This window comes from Podarcis cretensis (genome assembly GCF_951804945.1).
Source record: "Podarcis cretensis genome assembly, chromosome: 4".
Classification (NCBI taxonomy): domain Eukaryota; kingdom Metazoa; phylum Chordata; class Lepidosauria; order Squamata; family Lacertidae; genus Podarcis; species Podarcis cretensis.
This window is the reverse complement of record NC_137173.1, coordinates 55,841,341-55,861,722: the sequence shown is the minus strand read 5'-3', so window position 1 is coordinate 55,861,722 and position 20,382 is coordinate 55,841,341. Positions and strand designations below refer to the sequence as shown.

The 20,382-nt window shown below is 40.3% G+C and overlaps 1 protein-coding gene and 1 long non-coding RNA gene across 2 annotated transcripts; one reads left to right on the top strand and one right to left on the bottom strand.

Moving 5' to 3' along the window:
- The first annotated feature begins 1,644 nt into the window (after window positions 1-1,644).
- Window positions 1,645-4,791, top strand: LOC307215611. Its single transcript, XR_013838587.1, has 2 exons — window positions 1,645-2,702; window positions 3,895-4,791. It is a non-coding gene; the product is annotated as an uncharacterized lncRNA (long non-coding RNA).
- ETS2 (ETS proto-oncogene 2, transcription factor) lies at window positions 4,083-19,099 on the bottom strand. Its single transcript, XM_079974924.1, has 10 exons — window positions 18,769-19,099; window positions 13,422-13,493; window positions 11,097-11,217; window positions 9,790-9,909; window positions 9,301-9,501; window positions 9,016-9,099; window positions 8,260-8,502; window positions 7,001-7,268; window positions 6,268-6,382; window positions 4,083-5,630 (listed from the first exon to the last, which is right to left on the bottom strand). Exons 2-10 carry the CDS (start codon window positions 13,491-13,493, stop codon window positions 5,415-5,417), a joined length of 1,440 nt encoding a protein of 479 aa, XP_079831050.1. The 5' UTR covers window positions 18,769-19,099; the 3' UTR covers window positions 4,083-5,414.
- Window positions 19,100-20,382: the final 1,283 nt, after the last annotated feature.

Below are 20,382 nucleotides of genomic sequence, written 5' to 3'. Positions count from 1 at the left end.
TCTTCACCTCAGCAGAAGTACAGCTATCATTTCAAAGAAATGAAAAACTTCAAAAACTCACTGCAGCAAGGGGGCAGAATGTGGGATTTTCCACACTCTGATTTGAGATGATCCAAGTCCCCCTTCTGCAAGCTATGTGTTACAATCGTGCAAAGACATGAGCCATCATGTGCCTGTTGCGGAACGGCATCTCAGACAGCACGCAATGGCCCCGGCAGGCAGATAAAAAGTTGTACTTTATCTGGTTCAAAATGGGAAATGTGCTAGATCCTGTGCAGCCAAAGGACAGCTGACTCTCTAGAAAATGCCTCCAGCATGAATTAGTGTAGGGTTGTAAATTTGCAAGCAAAATTACCCACCTTTTTTTCTTTCAAAAAACAAACAAACACAACTTGTCTGAAGTGCTCAGATAATGAAGACTAAATCTGACCGCTTATGGATGCAGGAAACTTTAAAAATCCCATTTTGTAAAACAAAGCAACACCTTTCCCCCTTTCCCCTTGTAATGCAGGAGTAAGAAACCTCAGGCCCTGGAAAAAATATGAATATTGCACTACAGGCTTCTTCATCCAGCTCTCAGAACTGACTGGGCCACAAATCCTCTCACCAGGACACAGCCATCAACCAACCATTTTTTGCATCCCGAGTCTTTCATTTTGGCTGCAATGTGACCTTGTACTCTGATAATACCTCTTGCTTGCATGGCTGGAGGATGGAGAGGGATGTGCAAGTGTGTGTTGAAGTTAGCTTATACGAAGGTAAAATTTACATTTGTTGCATCTCCCACTTTTGCCACTGGCAAAATACAGTGGAACCTTGGGTTACATACCACCCTCCTTACAAACACTTCAGGTAACGAGCTCCACTAGCCCGGAAGTAGGTCTCCTGGTAATGAACTTTGCCCCAGGATGTGAGCGGAAGTTGCGTGGTGGCAGCGCGGCAGCAGCAGGAGGCCCCTTTAGTGAAAGTGCGCCTCAGGTTAAGAACGGTTTCAGGTTAAGAACGGATCTCCGGAATAAATTAAGTTCGTAACCAGAGGTACCACTGTACCTTCAGAAAGCTGCCCAGTAGAGAATATGACCCTCAGGCTCACAAAGTTTCACCATCTCTGCTGTTGCTGTTGGCATCTGGCTGTAATGGCATATCATCATGTCTCTGTGCTTTGAAGGTCCTGAACCGGAAGGGTGCAACACAGACTGATTTCTCTTGTGCATGCTGCTAGACAGGTCTTACTGTCAACATTATGTGTGCCGGGGGCACAAGATGGCTCAATACAGGCCAAAGTCATCAGTGCAAATGGATTGCCAGGAATGAACGTGACTGTTTTGGAAAAACAAACTATGCAGTGCTGTATTTCTGGAGGTGGAAGGGCTTAAGTCTGCTTTGAATTCACACTACCTGATCTGGAAATCCTTTCTTCTTCAATCAAGGCAGGTGAGGGCTGGTTCTGGTTATCCAGTTGTAAGGGGATGGTTCTCTGCACATACTCATGTGGGCTCCCCTATTCTTGTGTACTGAACACTGCTATGAAAGCCACTCCCAAAGCTGAGCCCAAAGCAATCTCTGATTTTGAGTCATCCCCAAGATTATGTGAGCCTAAGAGATTACCTGAAATCTTTTGCTCTCCAGAGCATCTGTGAATAGTTTAGGTGGGCAAATTAAAGACTGCAGCTTAACCACACGAGACTTTGATTAGTTAACAAATGGTTAATCAAAACACCCAGCTCATCACTCTTTAGAAGACTAATACAGTAGTCAGGACTTTTTTTTTAGTGCTATGATGTAACATCTCTTTTCTGCTTTCCTGTAAATGATTACGGGGCTTTGCAATCATTGCCTTGTCTGTCCTTCAATAGAAATACAGCAATGTTTTGGACACCAAATTTACCACAAGGTTAGCACATTTGCCACGTAATTCAGAACATGTTTCATAACTTTGTAGGCATACATGTTCACACAGTAATCGCCCATGACTTGGCTGGCGGTTTGATTTCCAGTTCCTAGATTTATTTTTAGTCAGCTTGGCAAAGTGGAAAGTTTTGTTTCCTCTGTGTTGGAGAACAGCAGCTGCCCCGCTTCTGCCATTGCAATACATGGGTGCATGTTTGCTGTCATGGGAACCTAGTGGACACTGCCTGTGATGTCACTGGCGATGATGAGTAACTGTCAGGAAAGGGTATATGTCCATAATCACATGCAGCCTTCTGAAAAGAAAAAAAAAGGAAACACAGGGCCACCTGCTTCACACCACGGTCTGCCACCAATTCAAAATAATCCAAGCAGTTCTGTACTCTACCTCTCAGGACATTTCCAGCTTTCCTCAGAGAGAAACTGACTTCAGTAGAAGCTGCTGAGATCTCAGCTAGTTGGCTTCACTATTTTTGTGACAGATTTGCGGAAGTGAATTAATGAAAAGCTTTCCCCTTCTGCAGCAAGTTCCCCTTCTGTTACATTTGAAGTTTGTCAGTATGACTTTGTTGGATCAGGGACAGTTGCAGAGTTGTGACAAGGTTTTAGATCCTCCCCTTCTCTCCATAAATGACTGTCTAGGTAACCCACATCTTCCTTGGTTAACAGTGTTGCTATCAGCCACCTTGGTGAGGATATGGACTCAGACGTGGAACAACTTGCTCATCGACAAGGTCCTTTCCTCCCAACAAGCCATCTTGCATAAGATTAGTAGTACCAAGAATCCAAAGCGGGTGAGAAGGAATCTTTTTGGCAAAACTATTATGATGGAAGACTCTCTTGCATAAAGTTGACAGTGAAGCTGACCCCCTCTAGTCTTCAGTTTGTTTTAAATTGTTTCATTGGATTGTAACATTGTAGGATTCTGTGGTTTTAAGCACCCACACACCTGGCCAGGATCTTGTTGTGAAGTAAGAAATCCATTTAAATTATAAAATAATAAAATGGGAATGATTCACAGAAGAAAAAGTCTAAGGGACTGAAGCTGTGAATTAAGGCATATCTTTAAGACCACCATCCCACATAACAGAAAGCCTCTTTAAGATCTCTGCACTTAAAGAAGCTGAATTTGCAAGAGGCAAATTGTTTAGGCTTTGAGGTTGCGTACTCTGCATCACATTTCACATGCTTAGTTACCAATGAAAGACAAGACTCCTTCATAAAAGTAACACATGCACTGAATTACGATCTGAATTCTTTCAATTTATGAGGATGTACATCTCCCCCTCTAGTATTATGCCAGTCACATGCCCGGCATGTGAGTTGGGGCGATGGGGGGCAGAACTAGCTACTAAGCAGTAGGCCTGTATATCCATGGAAAGATGAAAGCATCAATCCAGACATAAAGATGCGACCTCCAGGGCATCTGATTGGGTCAGGTTTGGGGGGATGCTTGTTTTCTGTAGCCGCCTGTTGTAAACACTAACAAAATTAGCACCGCATTAAGTTATCCCTTAAAGTCACCCTTTAAGAGGGAGTGTTGGAAAGCTCTTCTTGTGGTAAGTAGAGATATTGGATGCATCTGTAAACAGGATTGTATTTACACACACAGAAAAGATCACAAATATTTTCCAGCTGTGTTTGCATGTACATTTGTAGCAAATGCGTCCATTTGGGCCTGTTTTACATGACTCACAGCAGCATTTCACAGTATTTTAAAAACCCCATACTAATTAGAAAACCACTCCAGGGTGTGTGTGGTTTTTGGAGTCCAAATCAAGAACTTGAAAAGTTCCACCATTGAAGGCAAGCACTATAGAGTATATGCAGTTTTATCAGCTATTGTGATCGTGTTCTTCAGGAGCATGTCTTGTTGGCGCATACACAATTCACGCCATTCAATTTGATAGAGACATGAGATCTAGCTAAGTAATGTATGCATATGGGTATTTATTGCTTCTGCTGAAAGATTTGTCAACCTTGCAGGAGATGGAGCTGCTTCTCCGCAATACGTTTGCATTCAAATCTTGATGGACACCGATATGATGGAGAGTATTGCCCCCTGTGTCAACCCCCAGGACTTATTAGACACTTAGATATGTACTTATTGAATTGCTGGTAAGTTTCAAAATTACTGTTAAGAATTCATAAGCATATAAACACAACTGTTAATATTCATTCAAGAGGTTTTAATAACATTTTAAACATCAGACTGTACATTTAAATTTACATCAATCTCAAGATAAAAAATACTTTTCTTTTACAATATTTTTCATTTACAAACCATTTTTTTCCAGTGAAGTGTTTTTGTTTTTGGCAGTAAAAATAGCTGCTACATAGAACTTTCTCCTAACTTCTTAAAAGGAGTCAGAATTATTTCCAAAAATAGAATTCATATTTTAATCAGGATAGTTCATGAAGGGTGAGGGCAAAGGTTGGGGAATGGCCAACTGAAGAAAAAAAGTAAGGACTATACATATAAATTGTTTCCAAAAGGACATGCATAAAGGAGATATGCCATTAATAAATATATTTGAAAACAATATTAACATTTTCAATTTCAGTTAGAATAAAAGGCAAATTGGGCCTTTTATGCCCCAGGCTATATTATTAGTCTCTTGCAAAAAAATGCTCAAAGTGTTTTTCAGCCAGCCATGAATTATTCTCCTTGCACAAAAAAGGCACTCAGCATGTGCCTATGTGATTTATCAACTCCTTCAGTAGATTAAATACTTGTTCCATGATGCTTAAGTGCTGCTGTTCTGAAATGAAACCTTAACTTTCCTCCTCTTTCAGATGCTTATATGAGCTTAAATTACAATATACAATATGTTAAATAGGAGCATTAAATTGCCAGAGAATCATTATGAACGTGCTTATATACAAACACAAATTACAGACTTTGAAATGGTACATATTTCCTCCCTCTTTGTGAGGACTCTCTGCCACTGCTCCACCTGGCTCTGAGACTACAGTTTATTTGCGGAGGACACATGCGCTGCTTTGGCAAGAATGCCCAATGCAAATTCAACTCAGTACCCAGACTTAAATAAAGGATGCCTAACCTTCCCTCTCTTAAACCACACGTCATGACATATAACATCTGCAAGGTTGTTATTTTAGGGTTTGTTCAAGCTAGAAATTCTGGTGGCTATCAGCCTTTGTATGGGTAACACCCTTAATTATATGGTGGTATAAATAACCAGAACTCTAAACCCTGGAGTACTTTCGTATCTTCCAAGTTACAGCTGGGAACTGTGTTGACCTCACTCGTTGCTGCTCAAAAGGTTGGACACATCAATATCTGAAGCCATGGTGCCCCCAAATACGGCCATTTCTCTTTCCTTGGACTTCACCTGGTTCACAAAATCACTTCTTTTAAGGTCTTTTACAGCGCCCCACTCCAAACAGCCAGAAGGTAAAACTAATGACTGGTGCAGGAGGTCCCAGTTCACAGTTCATGCGTTGTTGCATTCTTCCATCAATGCTACAGAAAATTGCAACGCTCAGTCTTCTGTGTCTGGCTGCACTCCTAGCATTGCATGCAGCTCCTCTGCTGTATAGCCCAACAGGTTATGTAGGTCACATACAAAACGGTAAACGTAGCGCTTCCCTGAAGTCTTGTGTATGATGTTCTTGTCATAGTAATAGCGGAGGCCGCGGCTCAGCTTCTCATAGTTCATTTTGGGCTTGTTTTTCCTTCTGCCCCATCGCCGTGCGACCTTAAAGGAGAAAAATGTGGTAAGAGTTATTAATATTCAAGGCAACCGCTGAAAATCTGGATTTTAGGAATGGAGTCATTTAGATTATTCCAAATGCCATGTTCTTTAAACACTAGCACATCCACAAGGCCAAGTTAACTGGAGCATACTAGGAACAACAAGTTCAAAAGGGAAAGGTGGAATGAAATGCCTAATCCTTAAAAGCTTAATGAATAGCTAAAGACATCTAGGGCATCTAGAGAGTTGCAAAACAGGAGGTTTTAAATAATGAAATACTTCCAAGTCATGCTTGAATTATGAGAATTATGAGTATATCTGAAGTGAAAAGCTTCAACAAATTAACTTTGCTGCAGCATTTTTATAACTGAAAGAATTTAAATCATGAAGCAACCACTTGATACCTAATAGAATTCATTCATTCTCTCATTCTCATATAATGTTCCTATCCTGGTTCAGAGTTACCGTATGTCTTTTAAAAAAAAGCAAGCTGGCCAACAAACTATACATGGGAAACAAGTTTTATACATCTAGTTAATACTGCTTATATTAAGGTGCAGAGTACAGGTTGTCCTATCTCATAGCTCCACCTAAGAGTAGGCGCCAAACAATTTCTATTCATGACAACTGAACTACTAACCTCATCTGGATCTGTTAATTTAAACTCCCATCCATCTCCAGTCCAGCTAATGAATGACTGACACGATTTGTCAGTTAGAAGCTCTAAAAGGAACTGCCACAATTGTATCGGTCCACTACCTGTTAATACCAAGATAAGATAAAATTATTGTATACTGTCATACATAAATTAATGTGTTAAAGAGACTAGCACTCAGGATTTTAGTATAATTGCTTAGTATAACTAAAGTCTTCCTGGGTAAAGGTAAATATGACACCAGAAGTTGAATCAGAAAAAAATAAAATATACACCTGTAGTTAACAGGATTTTCTTACAGTAGATCTGGATTCCCAATCTTAAAAAATTCATGGCAACAACTTGAAGGAAGCTTCCTGCTCTCCAAACTGTTGGCTATACTTTGCAGTATCCCTTATGTTTCACTCTGAAATCCACCCCAACAATTGAATTTCATCTGAAACATGGATTTCAGAAAAGAACTTGCACTGGGCACAAAAGAATTGTTGAATTCTGCTTTCATTTAGCTTTCATACACACAGAAAAGTAAATAGTGGCTTTAATTAATCTTTATTTTGACGGTAGTCCGATATTGCTCCAGTTACATTTGTAATGGCTACCTCTGTTGTCATTTCACCTAAATAAAAACGCACCCTCACGGGGCATTATGCAATCGGTGAAGGGGCAGAAAAGCCCCAGAGGCAAAAAACAAAAAAGGTCAAGGAAAATATTGTAGTACTTGCCTGTAAACCCAGCTAGAATTGCTGCTGGTATAACTGGTTTCCCTTGCTCTACAGGGTCACTCCTTTCTTGAATGTAGTCTTTAAAGGACATTGTGGGTTTGTTCAGACACAAGGTCTGGCTGCAGTCATCATCAAAACTCTCATAAGATGGCACACGCTGGACATCCACCAACGAGGACTGGCTGTTCCAAGACTGCAGCAATGAATCTGAGCCTTCATAACTTTCTGTGCCACTGTCACTTGAGTCATGCTCTTTAGGTTTACCTGAAAGTGTGGAAAAGTCACAAGTTTGGGTTCACTCAAGTTTTTCTTTGTATTAGTATCACAGCTGAAAAAAATGGAAATGATAGGAACACCCGGGTTTGAATGGATGAGGCTAAGAATACAGGCTCAAAGCTGCAATCTTAGGCTGGATCGAGACACATCAAAGAAGCGTTTCAGTTAAATGCGTTGTAAATTTAAACAGGGAAAACAGGTGGCACAGTGTTATATCGCATATACAACGCATATCAATAGCATTTTCCTTTGCCAGTCTAGCTGAGTCCTTAATTCAGTGCAGCAAGCCAATGAGAATGCAGCTTAGTTTCATCTCTTTTCTTTTTAACAGTTAGTCTACCCCCACTCCACCAATTAAGAACTCAAATTACAGAGGTTGCAATCCATCGTAGTTCAGATTATGTTTAAGTCCGTCAATTTTGCCCAGTTGTGGTCAGTAAGAATACTACTTTGAATCCAAGGGTTTTACTTAATAGATCAGCACATCACTTGAAATTGACTGCAACACCTCAAGGACCACTTCTCCTCATATGAAACAACCTGGCCCCTGTAATCATCATATGAGGCCCTTTTTCTTTGTTACTATGGTATGCATTTTTGTTTATATTTTGTAAATCAGGGGAAGGGCAGCACAGAAATAAATAATTAATTAAGGAAGCTTACGAAATTTATAGCTTAGTTGCCAACAGCTTAAAGAGTTTTTTTTCCATTTTTCTTTAACAAATTGTACTGTACTCCGTTGACCTATCAAAAGGCACTATGAGTTCTCAGCATCTCAAAATAATGATTTGTGGTTGAGTAATAAAGAGGTAAGTTGGGTTGCTAACTCAGAAACAATAAGCTTGGGGTTTTTTAAATACATAATTGCTAGAGCACATGTTGGGAACTGTATTATATTAATGCTTATTTCTCGGAATCTTCTATACTGTAAGCATTATAAACAACAAGGGATCATACACATAGGGAAGTGCAATCTTACCAGAGTTATCCAACATCAAGTTCAAGTTGTTTCTTGCGAAGTCCTGGTTCATTGAGCAGTAGTTCACATTGACAGTTTCTAACTGTGCTTTAGGAAACATCTGATATTCTTGTTTTAGGTTAACTACATTTGGTCCAACAGATGTCTGACATAAGTCATCCAAAAGGCTGGATTTTGGATAGCTGAGGGCTTTTGGATAGCTGGGTACTTGAGCACAATACTGTGCTTGTTCTATGTTAATACCTGGGGAGGGGGGGGGGGAAATGAACATTTGTTTTTATAATACTCATTGCAGACTCCCCTAGAACAGTATCAGATGTCAAGTAGAGCAATACATGTATGGCCCTAACACTTGTTAGCACAATGTCAAATGCCAAACATGACAATTAGTCAACTCAATCTCCCCTGGCATCTATAGCCTTCTCACCTCTCCCCAGGCAAATATATTGGGGGTTTTCCTTTAAGTTTCTAGTCCTAACACATCAGCATTTTGAAGCATATCCATTCCATTTATCACCAGTTCCTGGCAAAAAAAATACCCCCCCAAATAACCTGACTACTTCCCTCACCCGTCTGAAAGTAAAAGGGATATAAAGCAACTTTCTGTATATTGCTGAATATGCATATGCAATTTCATCCAGGGTGTATACTCTGTACAGCACAGGTATGAAATTGGATATCTACTGACATCAAAAGGAAATTCAGTCTTTCCAGCTTTTCTTAACTGCTGTAATTAGCCTAATTAAAGATACTTACCTAATGTGTTGTTGTTGACCCAGTGCATGGATGAAGTGAGATGGGCGTTTTCCATATACTGATCTTGTGGCTTTTCTTCACTGTCTGGAAATAGAAAAAGTATTTGTTTATACATTTTGGACAGGGGAATTTGCTTTCATCTGTTAAAAGGCAACATGTGACATTTGTATAACACTTAACAAAAAGTTTAGCATTTACTTTTGCAAGTTTACCATCCACTGTCCCCAAACAAAACTTGTCATATGTTTCCTGGCTCATGCCACTACTCTGGTTAGACTTATTTACCTTTTATCATTTGATCCAGATGTTCCCAGAGAATATCACCCACATAATCAGGTGCCAATTCCAAGAAGCGCTCCTTTCCCAGTCTGCACAACTCTTGCCCATCCATGGCAAACCTCTCAAAGTTCACATTTACCAAACTAAATTCATTGGTGGCCCAGATAAGCCACTGGCACACTTGATGATGTGACCATAACCACGGATCTGCAAGGAGCAAGACAAACAAATTAACATTAAGGAAACTCTCTGCAGGACACACACTTATGCCTACTGGCTGCTGCCTCTTTTACTAACACTTCTCCATATATTCTTTTGAGAAGCATCCAGTAAACTAAACCTACACCAAGCTCAGGCTACAATCCTCAAAAGATCATTTGCAAGCACTTAGTTTAGTTCAGAAACTCTAATTTTGTTTACTGGTATTATAAAAAAAACCCTACCTTTCTAAAGGCTAATCAGTGTAGTCTTTTGCATTAGAAATAAAGTACTTACTATTTGGAATACCCAGTCTGCGCTGTTCCTTTGTGAAACCACTGAAAGTTGCTTTTAAGGCCTGACTCATCACAGCCTTACTGCATGGGGTTAAGAGAGGCAATTCACAGCTGTTTGATTCTGAAAGGCAGAAGAGTTGCAATAATTTAGAAAGGGGAAAGGGGGGAAATGTTTAAGTTTCTTCTTTCTCAACTGCAGCAATGCTTTGTTATTAATATAGATTTTGGACCCAACTGTATTCTTTACAGAAGTTGCCAGCGATGTAGCATTAGAAGAAACTAGCAACATTTCAACACTAGAAAAGAACAAAGTAACCATGTTTAGAATTGTTTGCATAAACATAGTAATTATTCCGAACTTGTTATTTAGCTCTGCATTCCTTCAGGACAGGATCACTAGCATTGTTATCAATGATTTTAACTCGCTTTTTGTAAGAAAGAGTTTGCCTTTGGTATACAGAGTTATAATCATTTCAAAACCACAATACTTCCCTTATCTATGTTCTACTGACTATTTCGTCAGGTGTACAGCACTATTATGGCAAGAACAGTGTTGATGCAACTGGGGCTCTGACGAACTATCTGAATTCATTTACTGATAGGCTACCTGTCAGTGTGACTTTCAGAGTAAAATACTACTTTCATTACCAGAAGAACTAAATGAACTTTGCATCCTGATCAGTTTCAAGCCTAGGACCAAGAAAGCAGTCACAGTGCTCCTTTGCTTGTAATGGCTTCGCCATTAATTCCAACAACTATGCACATCTTTGAACTTTGCTATTCAAGCTAATGGAACCACATGCACAATCTGGACTGAGAATTTTAAATTTATATTACGAGGGGTATACCTCTGCCCAACTCTACCAAGACATTTCCTACATAAGCACTACAGTGGAACCTCTACTTACAGACATAATCCATTCTGGAGGTCTGTCCGCTGGTCGAAACAGTGTGCTAGAAGAGGTGTCGTGTGTGTGTGTGCGCACATACGGCGGTAGCGTGCTTCTGCACATGTGCAAATCGCGGCAAACCTGGTGATTACTTCTGGGTTTGCCGTGGATGCAACTTGGAAAGTCCGCGTGACTAGGCGTATGTAAGTCGAGGTTCCACTGTACTCAAATTAATAGGAGCTACACATGAGCAATGACTTTGCTTCAACACTATTCTATTATGAATAAGAGGAGATGCCCACAGATTGTGCCTTCTCTAATTCTACATACAGGTGACTTTGGACCACATCCTGTTTAGAGTATTCCATTCTATTAACTAGCATGACAGTGGTGTTACATTTATTAAACTGGTATTTACCATAAGAAATAGAATCAAGGCCTGTTGGCACTTCCTGGACTGTCTGATCTTCATTTAATGAGGGAAAGTATCCAGTAAACAAAGAATTTGCACCTTCAAAGCTATCAAATGCAGGCTGCCGCTGAAAAAGAAAATACAAGAAGTTCAGTTTGAATATTTTAGTACACGCACAAGTTTATAGAGCAAATGTGATATGGTTATGTAACTCATTGTTCCAGGAATCTTAACAGTTCCATTCTATGTTAAGCAGCCATTTCTTAATCAGTATCATTTCCCTTGAAACTGACTAAGTACATACAAAGGATTGACGTTGGATTTCCTGATTTACTAAAAGCTGTAGCAGTAGTTCAAATAGGAAGTTACAAAAGATCTTCAGATTCATAATGTCATGAAGAATATCCTTGCAACATTTTAAAAGCACAATCTGAAATTTAAATTAACAAAGGTTTAGGTATTATTTTAAAGGATTTGCTTTATTTTATGAAGCACTGTTCCTGTTCGCATTTGAATGACCACATAGCACTATAAATTCTATTAAGGGGGGAATAGGTATGGTCTAGACTCTAGAAAACAATGGTAGACACACATGCAATCTGAACAGTAATCTGAGGTTTGAGGTTTTATAATTATTTACCTTCCTAAGTAACTTCCTTTTTATGAAGCTATTCACCAGAATAGTTTTATGAAATGCACACTAACTGCATACTGATATACAGAAACTGCACACTAACCTTTCTTGTATAATTGTGTATAATATGTATAAGCACCTATTTGATAAAACAAAAATCACACACACACGAGAATACAACACTACCATCTTTGTAGCAGCCATTGTAAAGCAAGTCTGAAATAAAAGATTTGATACATTCCACTATTTTTTTTCACTCATTAACTCACAAACATAGCCATTCACTGAAATGTTTTCACATCATTAAAATGGTTAGCTTGTTGAGGTGTTAAGACAGACTTCCAAGAACAATGTGTTTGACTTTCTACTGCTTTTATTAATATATTTGTATTCAAATGGTCAGGGAAGCAGCATATCTGTGAAGTTTGGGTGCCAGTTTTGGGTAACTTCTCTAATACACTGCTACTGGTTTCACCCTTTAAATTCAAAAAAGCATATTACAGGGTGGAAAAGCCAGCACAAAGTACATCTCTCAGATGTGTGCCTCTATTGGCTGGTTTTAGCCCAACACTTATTTAGTCAATGTGATTCAGTCTAGAACAAAGAAACTGTTCATATAGACATTACTCCAATAAGAAAATTCAGCTTTAAGAACTTAACTTGAGCAAGTTGCTGTACAAATGAAATGATTAATAATAAGCCAGCTGTCTAGCCTTCTAACAACATAAATTCTTTCAATGTTAACTGATAAAAGATCTGAGTCAACACTTTCAACATAATCTGGAAACTCCTGTGTTTTGTGTAAACAAGTGACCCTTGTACTGAGTCACTGGAAAAAATGCAGCAGAATTAAGAGTGAGTAAAAGGCATGCTGTACTGAAAAAAATGTTTTGAATATGAAACTAAACAGCACAACGAGCACGTTAAAAGCATAGACACATAAAAATCCTGAACAAATGAGGAACAGTTGTACAATGTTGGAATTGTGCCCAGAAGGCCAATGTAAGTCAACCAAAATGCCTTCAATATTGTTTGTGACCGGCCTACCAGCCAAGAAAAGGTTAGCAAGCATCTTCCATAAGGCCTACATTTATATTCTTTTGTCTTAACTAAGTAAAAATACAACCTTGAACAGTTTATTGCTAAATTAAGACATAGCTTCATTTTGCTAAATTATTCTGTCTCCGATTCCCTCAAAGGTTTGAATGTCAGGCAGTATTGAAAGAAATCAATAGTGGAATTTTTAAAGAGAAATTACTTGTTGATGTCACAGTAAGCCAAAACAGCAGACAAAGCACTTCTCATAGGGGACTTTGAATTTTTAAACTACAGGACAGTTAGGGTGTAAATACAATCAACTGTACATAAAAATGCTACTTGACACCAGCACATTAAGCTTTTAGCTATCTCAACAGTGCATTTATTTTATACACCTGTCTTGGTGAGATCACCAGGCAGGATTTGGCTTTCAAATTGCATAGCAAATAAGAAAACAGTTTCTGTTATTCTCTTTTCAAATGTAGAAAGCCTATATGCAAATGATACAACATTGAATTAAACTAATAGTCTTCACTGGACTGTTACTGAAAATGTTAGTTTTTAGCTGGAATAGAAGTATATTGTTTATAGCATGTAAAAATAGTTTCATGCATGCAAAATTAAAGTGTTACTGAAAATGTTTGTTTTTCACAACTCACCTTGAGCAGTCCTCTATATGCATTGCACACAGGTGCTACCTGATCCATGTTCTTGATTCCAAAGTCACTCATCTAAAATGAGAAAATAAAATATATATGAGAGCTATTTGTTGACAGGGGGGGGAATGCTTTTGGCTCATGCATGAACATTCTATCTGCTGCAGTTTACAAAGGTCATACACGAATGTCACCAATTTCCTTCATTCAGAAGGGAGAACATAGGAGAAGCAAATCAAGAGTTATCATTTTAAAACGTTCTAGCCACGCTAGATTAAACTTTAATGTCCCAACTCCAAAGAGTTACACAACTAGCTTTCAAACATCACCCCACCTCACAGAAATATTTTGAAAGAGGATAATTTGCCAAGCTGTATGTGATATGGCTTGGTGGGTGGAGGGTGTGCCACTGACCAATCCAAAACTCCAACAATCAGTATGTCAGACTTGGCTATTTTAACTTACAAGTTACAACATAATGTTCTACCAACACAGAACTTTTTTTTATTTTTAAAGATCATTATACACAATTGGGTGCAACCATCAAAGTACTCACTATGGGAGAAGACTAGGCATCAAACACTCAAATACCAATCACTACAACAGCATCTTGACATGTACACTATAAAGGTTATGTTGATGCTACTTAGTATTTAACTTATAATAAGGATTATGAAATAGGGAGGCATTTTGGCTCAGTGGCTGGACTTTGGTATGGCACTGTAAAATACAAATTCAAATCACCAGACAGCCATGAACACAATGGGTGGTCTTGGTTAAGTCAACAGCATCTCAGCCAAACCTATGTCACAAGATTGTTGTGAACACAGTATTTCATTTTTGCTCTACTTCATTTCTATTGATGAAATCTCTCTGTATGCAGAATGACTCGCTTCAGCTTCTGGCAAAAGTATAGACTGTCTGAATTATAAATTATTACTGAAACACTATAAAATGCTATTGATATCTAAAGATGGTATTATTCATCATCCACTCATCATGAACAGCTGAATACTTAAGTATGCATGGCCTTAAGTGAGCTTTCCCAAAAATCCATAAAAGTAAGCGTACACATAGATCAAACAAGAAAAAAGGTTTTAATACTTTTTTCAATTCTTTCTAAAAACTCCCCTCCTTTTTTGTTCACAGTATGAGATCATATAAAAAGAATATTGTTGGAACTTAATACTGATAGTCATTTGAAAACTAAAGAATTGTTAGAGAGTAATGACACAGCAAGCAACACCTCATTCTAATCGCATCCATTTGGTTAGAGAATCTCCCAGCTATTAGTGGAATTTATTTCCATATAAGTGTCCTTAGGGTCATCGCTCTTCATTAAAACAATTACTTTAGAACAGATATATTTTATCAGACCTAGTTCCATATTTTTGTTAGCCTAGAAAAGGTACACTCTAGTTTCCTACCAACTCAAACACCAATTTTGTACTCACTTGCTCCAATTATCCAATCAGGCCTATAAAACCTACAGGCCTGAAGTGAAATAAAACCAGAGCCAATTCTTATTAGCCTCCATTAATTCTTAGTCCTACTAAATGTAAGTAGGCCGCCCTGACTAACTACCCATGTTTCAAGCTCAGCCTTGGGCAGTGGTGTTGTCTGTGCTCTCCCCCCCCCCCCCCCACTTTTGGCTCTAGACTCTAGAGAAAATGTGAGCCTTGCCCTTGGGCTGTTCTTCCCCAGCACTACAATGATCAACTTTTCACACCATAAATATATTTTACTAGGGGTTTCCACAGGCAAACTGTACACACCACTGTAGATATCTCCTCTATTTCCCCATTCACTATAATGGAGAACCTAAAAATAGCTTTAAACTTTTCTCATTTTAGCCAAAGTGGATGAGATTTACAGGTACAGGAGCTCCTCCAGAGTGGATTAAGCTTGCCAAGTTGCAGACAAATAGATCCGGGGGCTTTTTGTGAGGAAAGTAAAAGGCATTCATTTTCTTCCATAATCTCTTATGAAAGCAGAGCAGGGGTTTCTCTCTTGCTCTTTCTTACCTTAAAACAGTTAAGAAGTGGTTGGGTCATGTGTATTCTTGATTCTAAAGTTTTAAAAACTCTGTAGTTTCACATAGGGCCTAGTTTCTGGTGCCCTTCAATAGATCTTACAGACCTTGCCTGTGTCCTCTGATAGGCCACAGGACTCCAATACAGGCTTTAAATCGTGATGCTTTTGTAGAACACTCCTGTGGAGTTTTGAAGAGCTCTGGGTTTGTTTGTGTTAAAGCAGAATGATGAAGGTTTTTTTTTAACACCTTAACTTTCATTATTATTTTTTTAAAAATACCTCTATTGCTGGGCTTAACAAAAAACAACCCAGAGTCTTCCGTGCTCTGCAGGCAACATGCTGGACAGCACCACTTACTGCAAATCCCACAGACCCAGGATAACTAGATATACAATGACATAGTAATTATGTGTTTAAAAACCTAGAAAATAAAGTGACACTCTGTGCAAGCCCTGTTCTAAACTGGGGGGCAGGGCGGCAATTGCCTACATCATGTTTTAACAAGACTTCACTCCAATTTGCTTCTTTATTCAGCTCCCACACATAAGTGATGCACACACTATTTGATTATTGTTGGGATAAAGGATTTAAGGAGACCAAGAGCAAACTGCACTACAGTGAGGGGAAATGATAACGTACTTTATATTTAATAGTGCCAGGAACAGTATAATGTGAGGTCTCTGACTAAAACTCTTAAAACTACTGTTGATGGAACTGTGATAAGACCTGAGTACATTAACTCAACAAGAGAGGATCAAAGAGAAGGCTATAAAAGCAAGCTTATGGGGCGTTGTTCAGTTCGTCACAATTGAACACAAATGTTTTATAGTAATGCTTTGGCACAGAGTTGGTTTAACCCTTATCTTTCAGACTGGTTATCAGTTTCCAGGAATGCATCTGTGTATCCACTTCATGTACTTTGCGTAAGGAGGTTATCAGCCAAAAGATCAAAATGCTGTTAATTTTAATGTAGGGTTTTTTCCCCTTAAGAATTCCACACCTGGCATGAAAAGGTAAGAACATGGCCCAGCTTCTTCTCCCTTATGTCAAGTCTTTAAAATCCCTGACCATTAAAGTGGAAATCCATTTTAATTTAGTGTCACTTGTAGTTGTCTGCTCATATAGAAATCTGTATTGATACAGAATTTTAAAACCTCAGGTTTATATAATGAGCTATTTATGTGGTAAGTATGAAATACTTTATATATTAATTATACTGGGTGAACTCCTGGTCTCTGTGTGTTTTGAAGCATACATGGGCTCTCTCTCCTCCTAGTCGAAAATACATCTTTTTCTGATAGCTCCACTGACACAGTTCTTTCAAAAATCAAATTCCAACAAGCAATGCTTTCTTAGCTTCAAGAGAAGCTTTCTTTTCAAACAGCTTTGTTTATGGAGGCAGAGGCTAGTTTCCTGAGGTTCAGCACTGGCTACAACTGCATTTTATATTAAAACTGGGTATTATTGACCAAAATCTCCTGAGCTAAATGGGTTCCTGTAAATAAGCATCTTCTACATAAACGACGAATATAAAGAGCCCTTGCCCAACTAATTAGCTGATATTTCTTCCAGTAAAATATAAATAAATGTTACTGATGTTTTAGCAAGATTTTCCTGCATTCATTCATTTTCTGGAGAAGTTTCAGTTACATACATACTGCCATGACTGTAGCATGTTTAAGAAAAGCCATATGTAACACGTGGTGCTCAACTGTACAAGTATGCATAGGTATATCTTCTGGGTACATTATTTATAAAGGGGGAAGGGGAATAAGTGAAGAGATAAACAGCCTGTTGCTTGTTGTTACTCTCTAGCAAATCATAGTATACCAAAAAGCAAGTCTTGAGGCATATGCTTTTTGTGGATAAAACTTGGCCTTACTTTTCCATTTGCCTTATAAACACATGGTCAAGCTAGCAGGTAACTAAAAACTTACTTATGTGTAGGTGATTGCCAGAAGCAGTTAATGCATTCATGATCAACATTTAGTAACCAAAACGTTAAAATACTAAAAATACTAACTATAAAAGATCACTAATGATTTTATCCCCTTCTCCTTTTCAGTGCAACATTATAAACAAGTTAATTTCTTACAAGAAAGTTTAAAAGCCTAATTAACCATTATTAATGTGAATATGCCACACAAACAACCTATTCACTTTCACAAAAGGTACACAAAAATGAAGCAAGACATTTAGACATAATTTTTAAGGGCAACAATTCCCTTCTCTGATCCTGCTCATATCCAAAGAAACATCCATTAAGTGCCATTAGCACGTGGATCAATAGCATTACAAGATTCATTTATACTGTATCGGAAATGAAGACTTAATGCGGTAAAAGCCTTCTGCATGCAACACTTTATGAAAAAAAGGAATAGTGATCAAACTACAAATACAGCCCAAATATTTACCAGACTTAATATTTACCAGAGTGAGCAACACGAACACACTAAAAGTGGGGTTTTTTAAAGTTTGTTTTTCAAACTCCTATCATTCATCTTATATACGCCTCTCCTCTTTCTTCTAATCACATGAAGATCAACTGACTTGCAAAGTTAGATCTGAATTATTTTAGTTCATGGACCCCATTCACAAATCCAAACAAAAATAAATTACACCAACGCATTTTTAGAAGAGCTGCTCCAGTAAAACCGAGATAAGGCCAAAACAACTGCTTTGCCGGGCCGGGGAGAATTTCGCCTTTGATTCCGAAGCAGTTATTTCCCACCAGCACAAGCCTTTTCAAGGCAGAACTGATGGCCGAAATCCCAAGAGCCCAGTTCAGAAAGAACTCCAAAGCAGCTTCCGGGAAAGCGGAAAGACCTGTTACTCGCTAAGCAAAGCAACGCCTGCTCCCTCGCTCCGCCGGGATGTGCCCAGCATCCCTACGACGAGAGCCCGCGCCGCAAGCCACACAAAAAGGAAAACGACCACCGAGAGAGAGAGAAACACACGGAGCAGAAGAAGACCCGTATCCGGCTTGGCGAGATGCTCTTCCACCACAAACGCCGATTAGCGCCTCTGGCCCATAGAGCACGACAAATCCCTGGCCAGAAAGGCTGGGGGAAATGGCACGGCGCTCTCCGTCTTCTCTCTGCACCCCCACCGCCAATTCTCTCTCGCCCACCTGCGCCCCGTCGCCAGTTACCTGAGCCCGCCTGCTCGAAGGCGCCTCCCTCCAGCCCAGAGAAGCGCGCTCGCGCTCGCGCTCGCGCCAGCCTCCCCGAGCCCAGGTTCCCTCGCTCTCCCTCCCTCCGTCTCCCGGCTTGTGTTTCCCGCGCCGCGCCCGGCGGCCTCGCTCGAGGTCCCTCACCTGGCCGAAGAAGATCCGCTCCGTCCAAAAGGCGCCTCCGCTTGCGGACACCCCTCAAAAAATATCCTTGCGCGGCAGCCGAAGGCGCGCGCACAAAGCACACGGCGACGTTATCCCAACACGGCTCCGGAGGTGGAGGAGGAGGAGGAGGAGGAGGAGACGACCCTCCCGGCAAAGCACCAGCAGCCGCGGCCGAGTGAAAGGGGCGAAGAGGCTCTCGAGCAAACTCCCAGGCCGCCGAAGGACGTGTGTGCGTGTGTGTGAGGGAGCTCGAGGTGGCTTCCCGCCGGCGCTGCTGGTGGCCCTGGAGTGACTGCGTTGCGCTGGCGCGGGTTGGGCACGCCTGGCTTCTTGACGGGGCGAGGGAGGCGCCGAGGGAGGGAGGCGGAGCGCGAGCAGGAAGAGCCGCCCCTCCGCTCTGCTGTGCTGCTGCTGTGCTGCCCCGCCGCAAGCAGGAGAGCAACCCAGGCTGCTGCTCCGTCCCTCGACGGAGACGCCGGGAAGCCTCGAGGGGGAAGGGATGGAGAGGCTCAGAAGAAACCTACTTCGCAGAAGAAGGCGAAGGAAGACCAAAGCCCTTTATCTCTCTGAAACTGAAGCTTTCAGAGCACGTCGAGAGCGCAATGGCGAGAGCCTTTTTGGATCAGACCAATGGCCTGTCTTAGTCCAGCATCCCGTTTCTCGCAATGGCTAACCCGATGCCCGCGGAAGCCCCCAAATAGGAAATGAGCTTGCCCTGAGTTTATTGTCGTCATGCTCAGGAAGAAAACCCATAATTCTTAAGTTTATCTGTAAACTGTCAGGGGCAAAAAGCAGGGTATAAATAAATAATATAATAATTCTTATTATTAATAATGATTTTATTATTTATACCCCGCCCATCTGGCTGGGTTTCCCCAGCCACTCTGGGCAGCTTTCATCTGAATATAAAAACATAATAAAATGTCAAGCGTTAAAAGCTTCCCTATACAGGGCTGCTTTCAGATGTCTTCTAAAAATTGTGTAGTTCTTTGACTCCCTGAGTCTGATGGGAGCGTCCTACTGCCAAGAAGGCCTTTTGCCTGCTTCCCTGTAACTTCCCTTCTCGCAGTGAGGGAACCACCAGAAGGCCCTGGGAGGTGATCCACAGAAAAAACATATATAAATTGCTCCACACAAAATGTATGAATGAATACACCTCTATCACCTCTTCCACCCCCTTTTTTTAAACAGAAGCCCCAAATGTTGTGACCACTCCTCATAGGGAAGTTGCTAAAGCCCCATGATGATTTTGGCTACCCTTTTCTGAACATTGCCCAACTCTACAAGATCTGAGTGATGTGCTGACCAGAAGTGTATGCAATACTGCTAGTGTGGTTGCGCCATAGATATGTATACAGGCATTCAATATTGGCAGTTATAATTTCAAACTTGTTCCTAATGATCCCTAGCATGGGATCCACCTTTTTCATAGGAAGGGCAGAGTACAAGGTTGATGGTAAGTGAACAGACATTTCTGAGAGAGAGTGAGGAAAGGCTACTTCAGGGGTCAGCAACCTTTTTCAGCCGTGGACCCGTCCACCGTCCCTCAGACCATGTGGTGGGCCGGACTATATGGGGGGGGGAATGAACAAA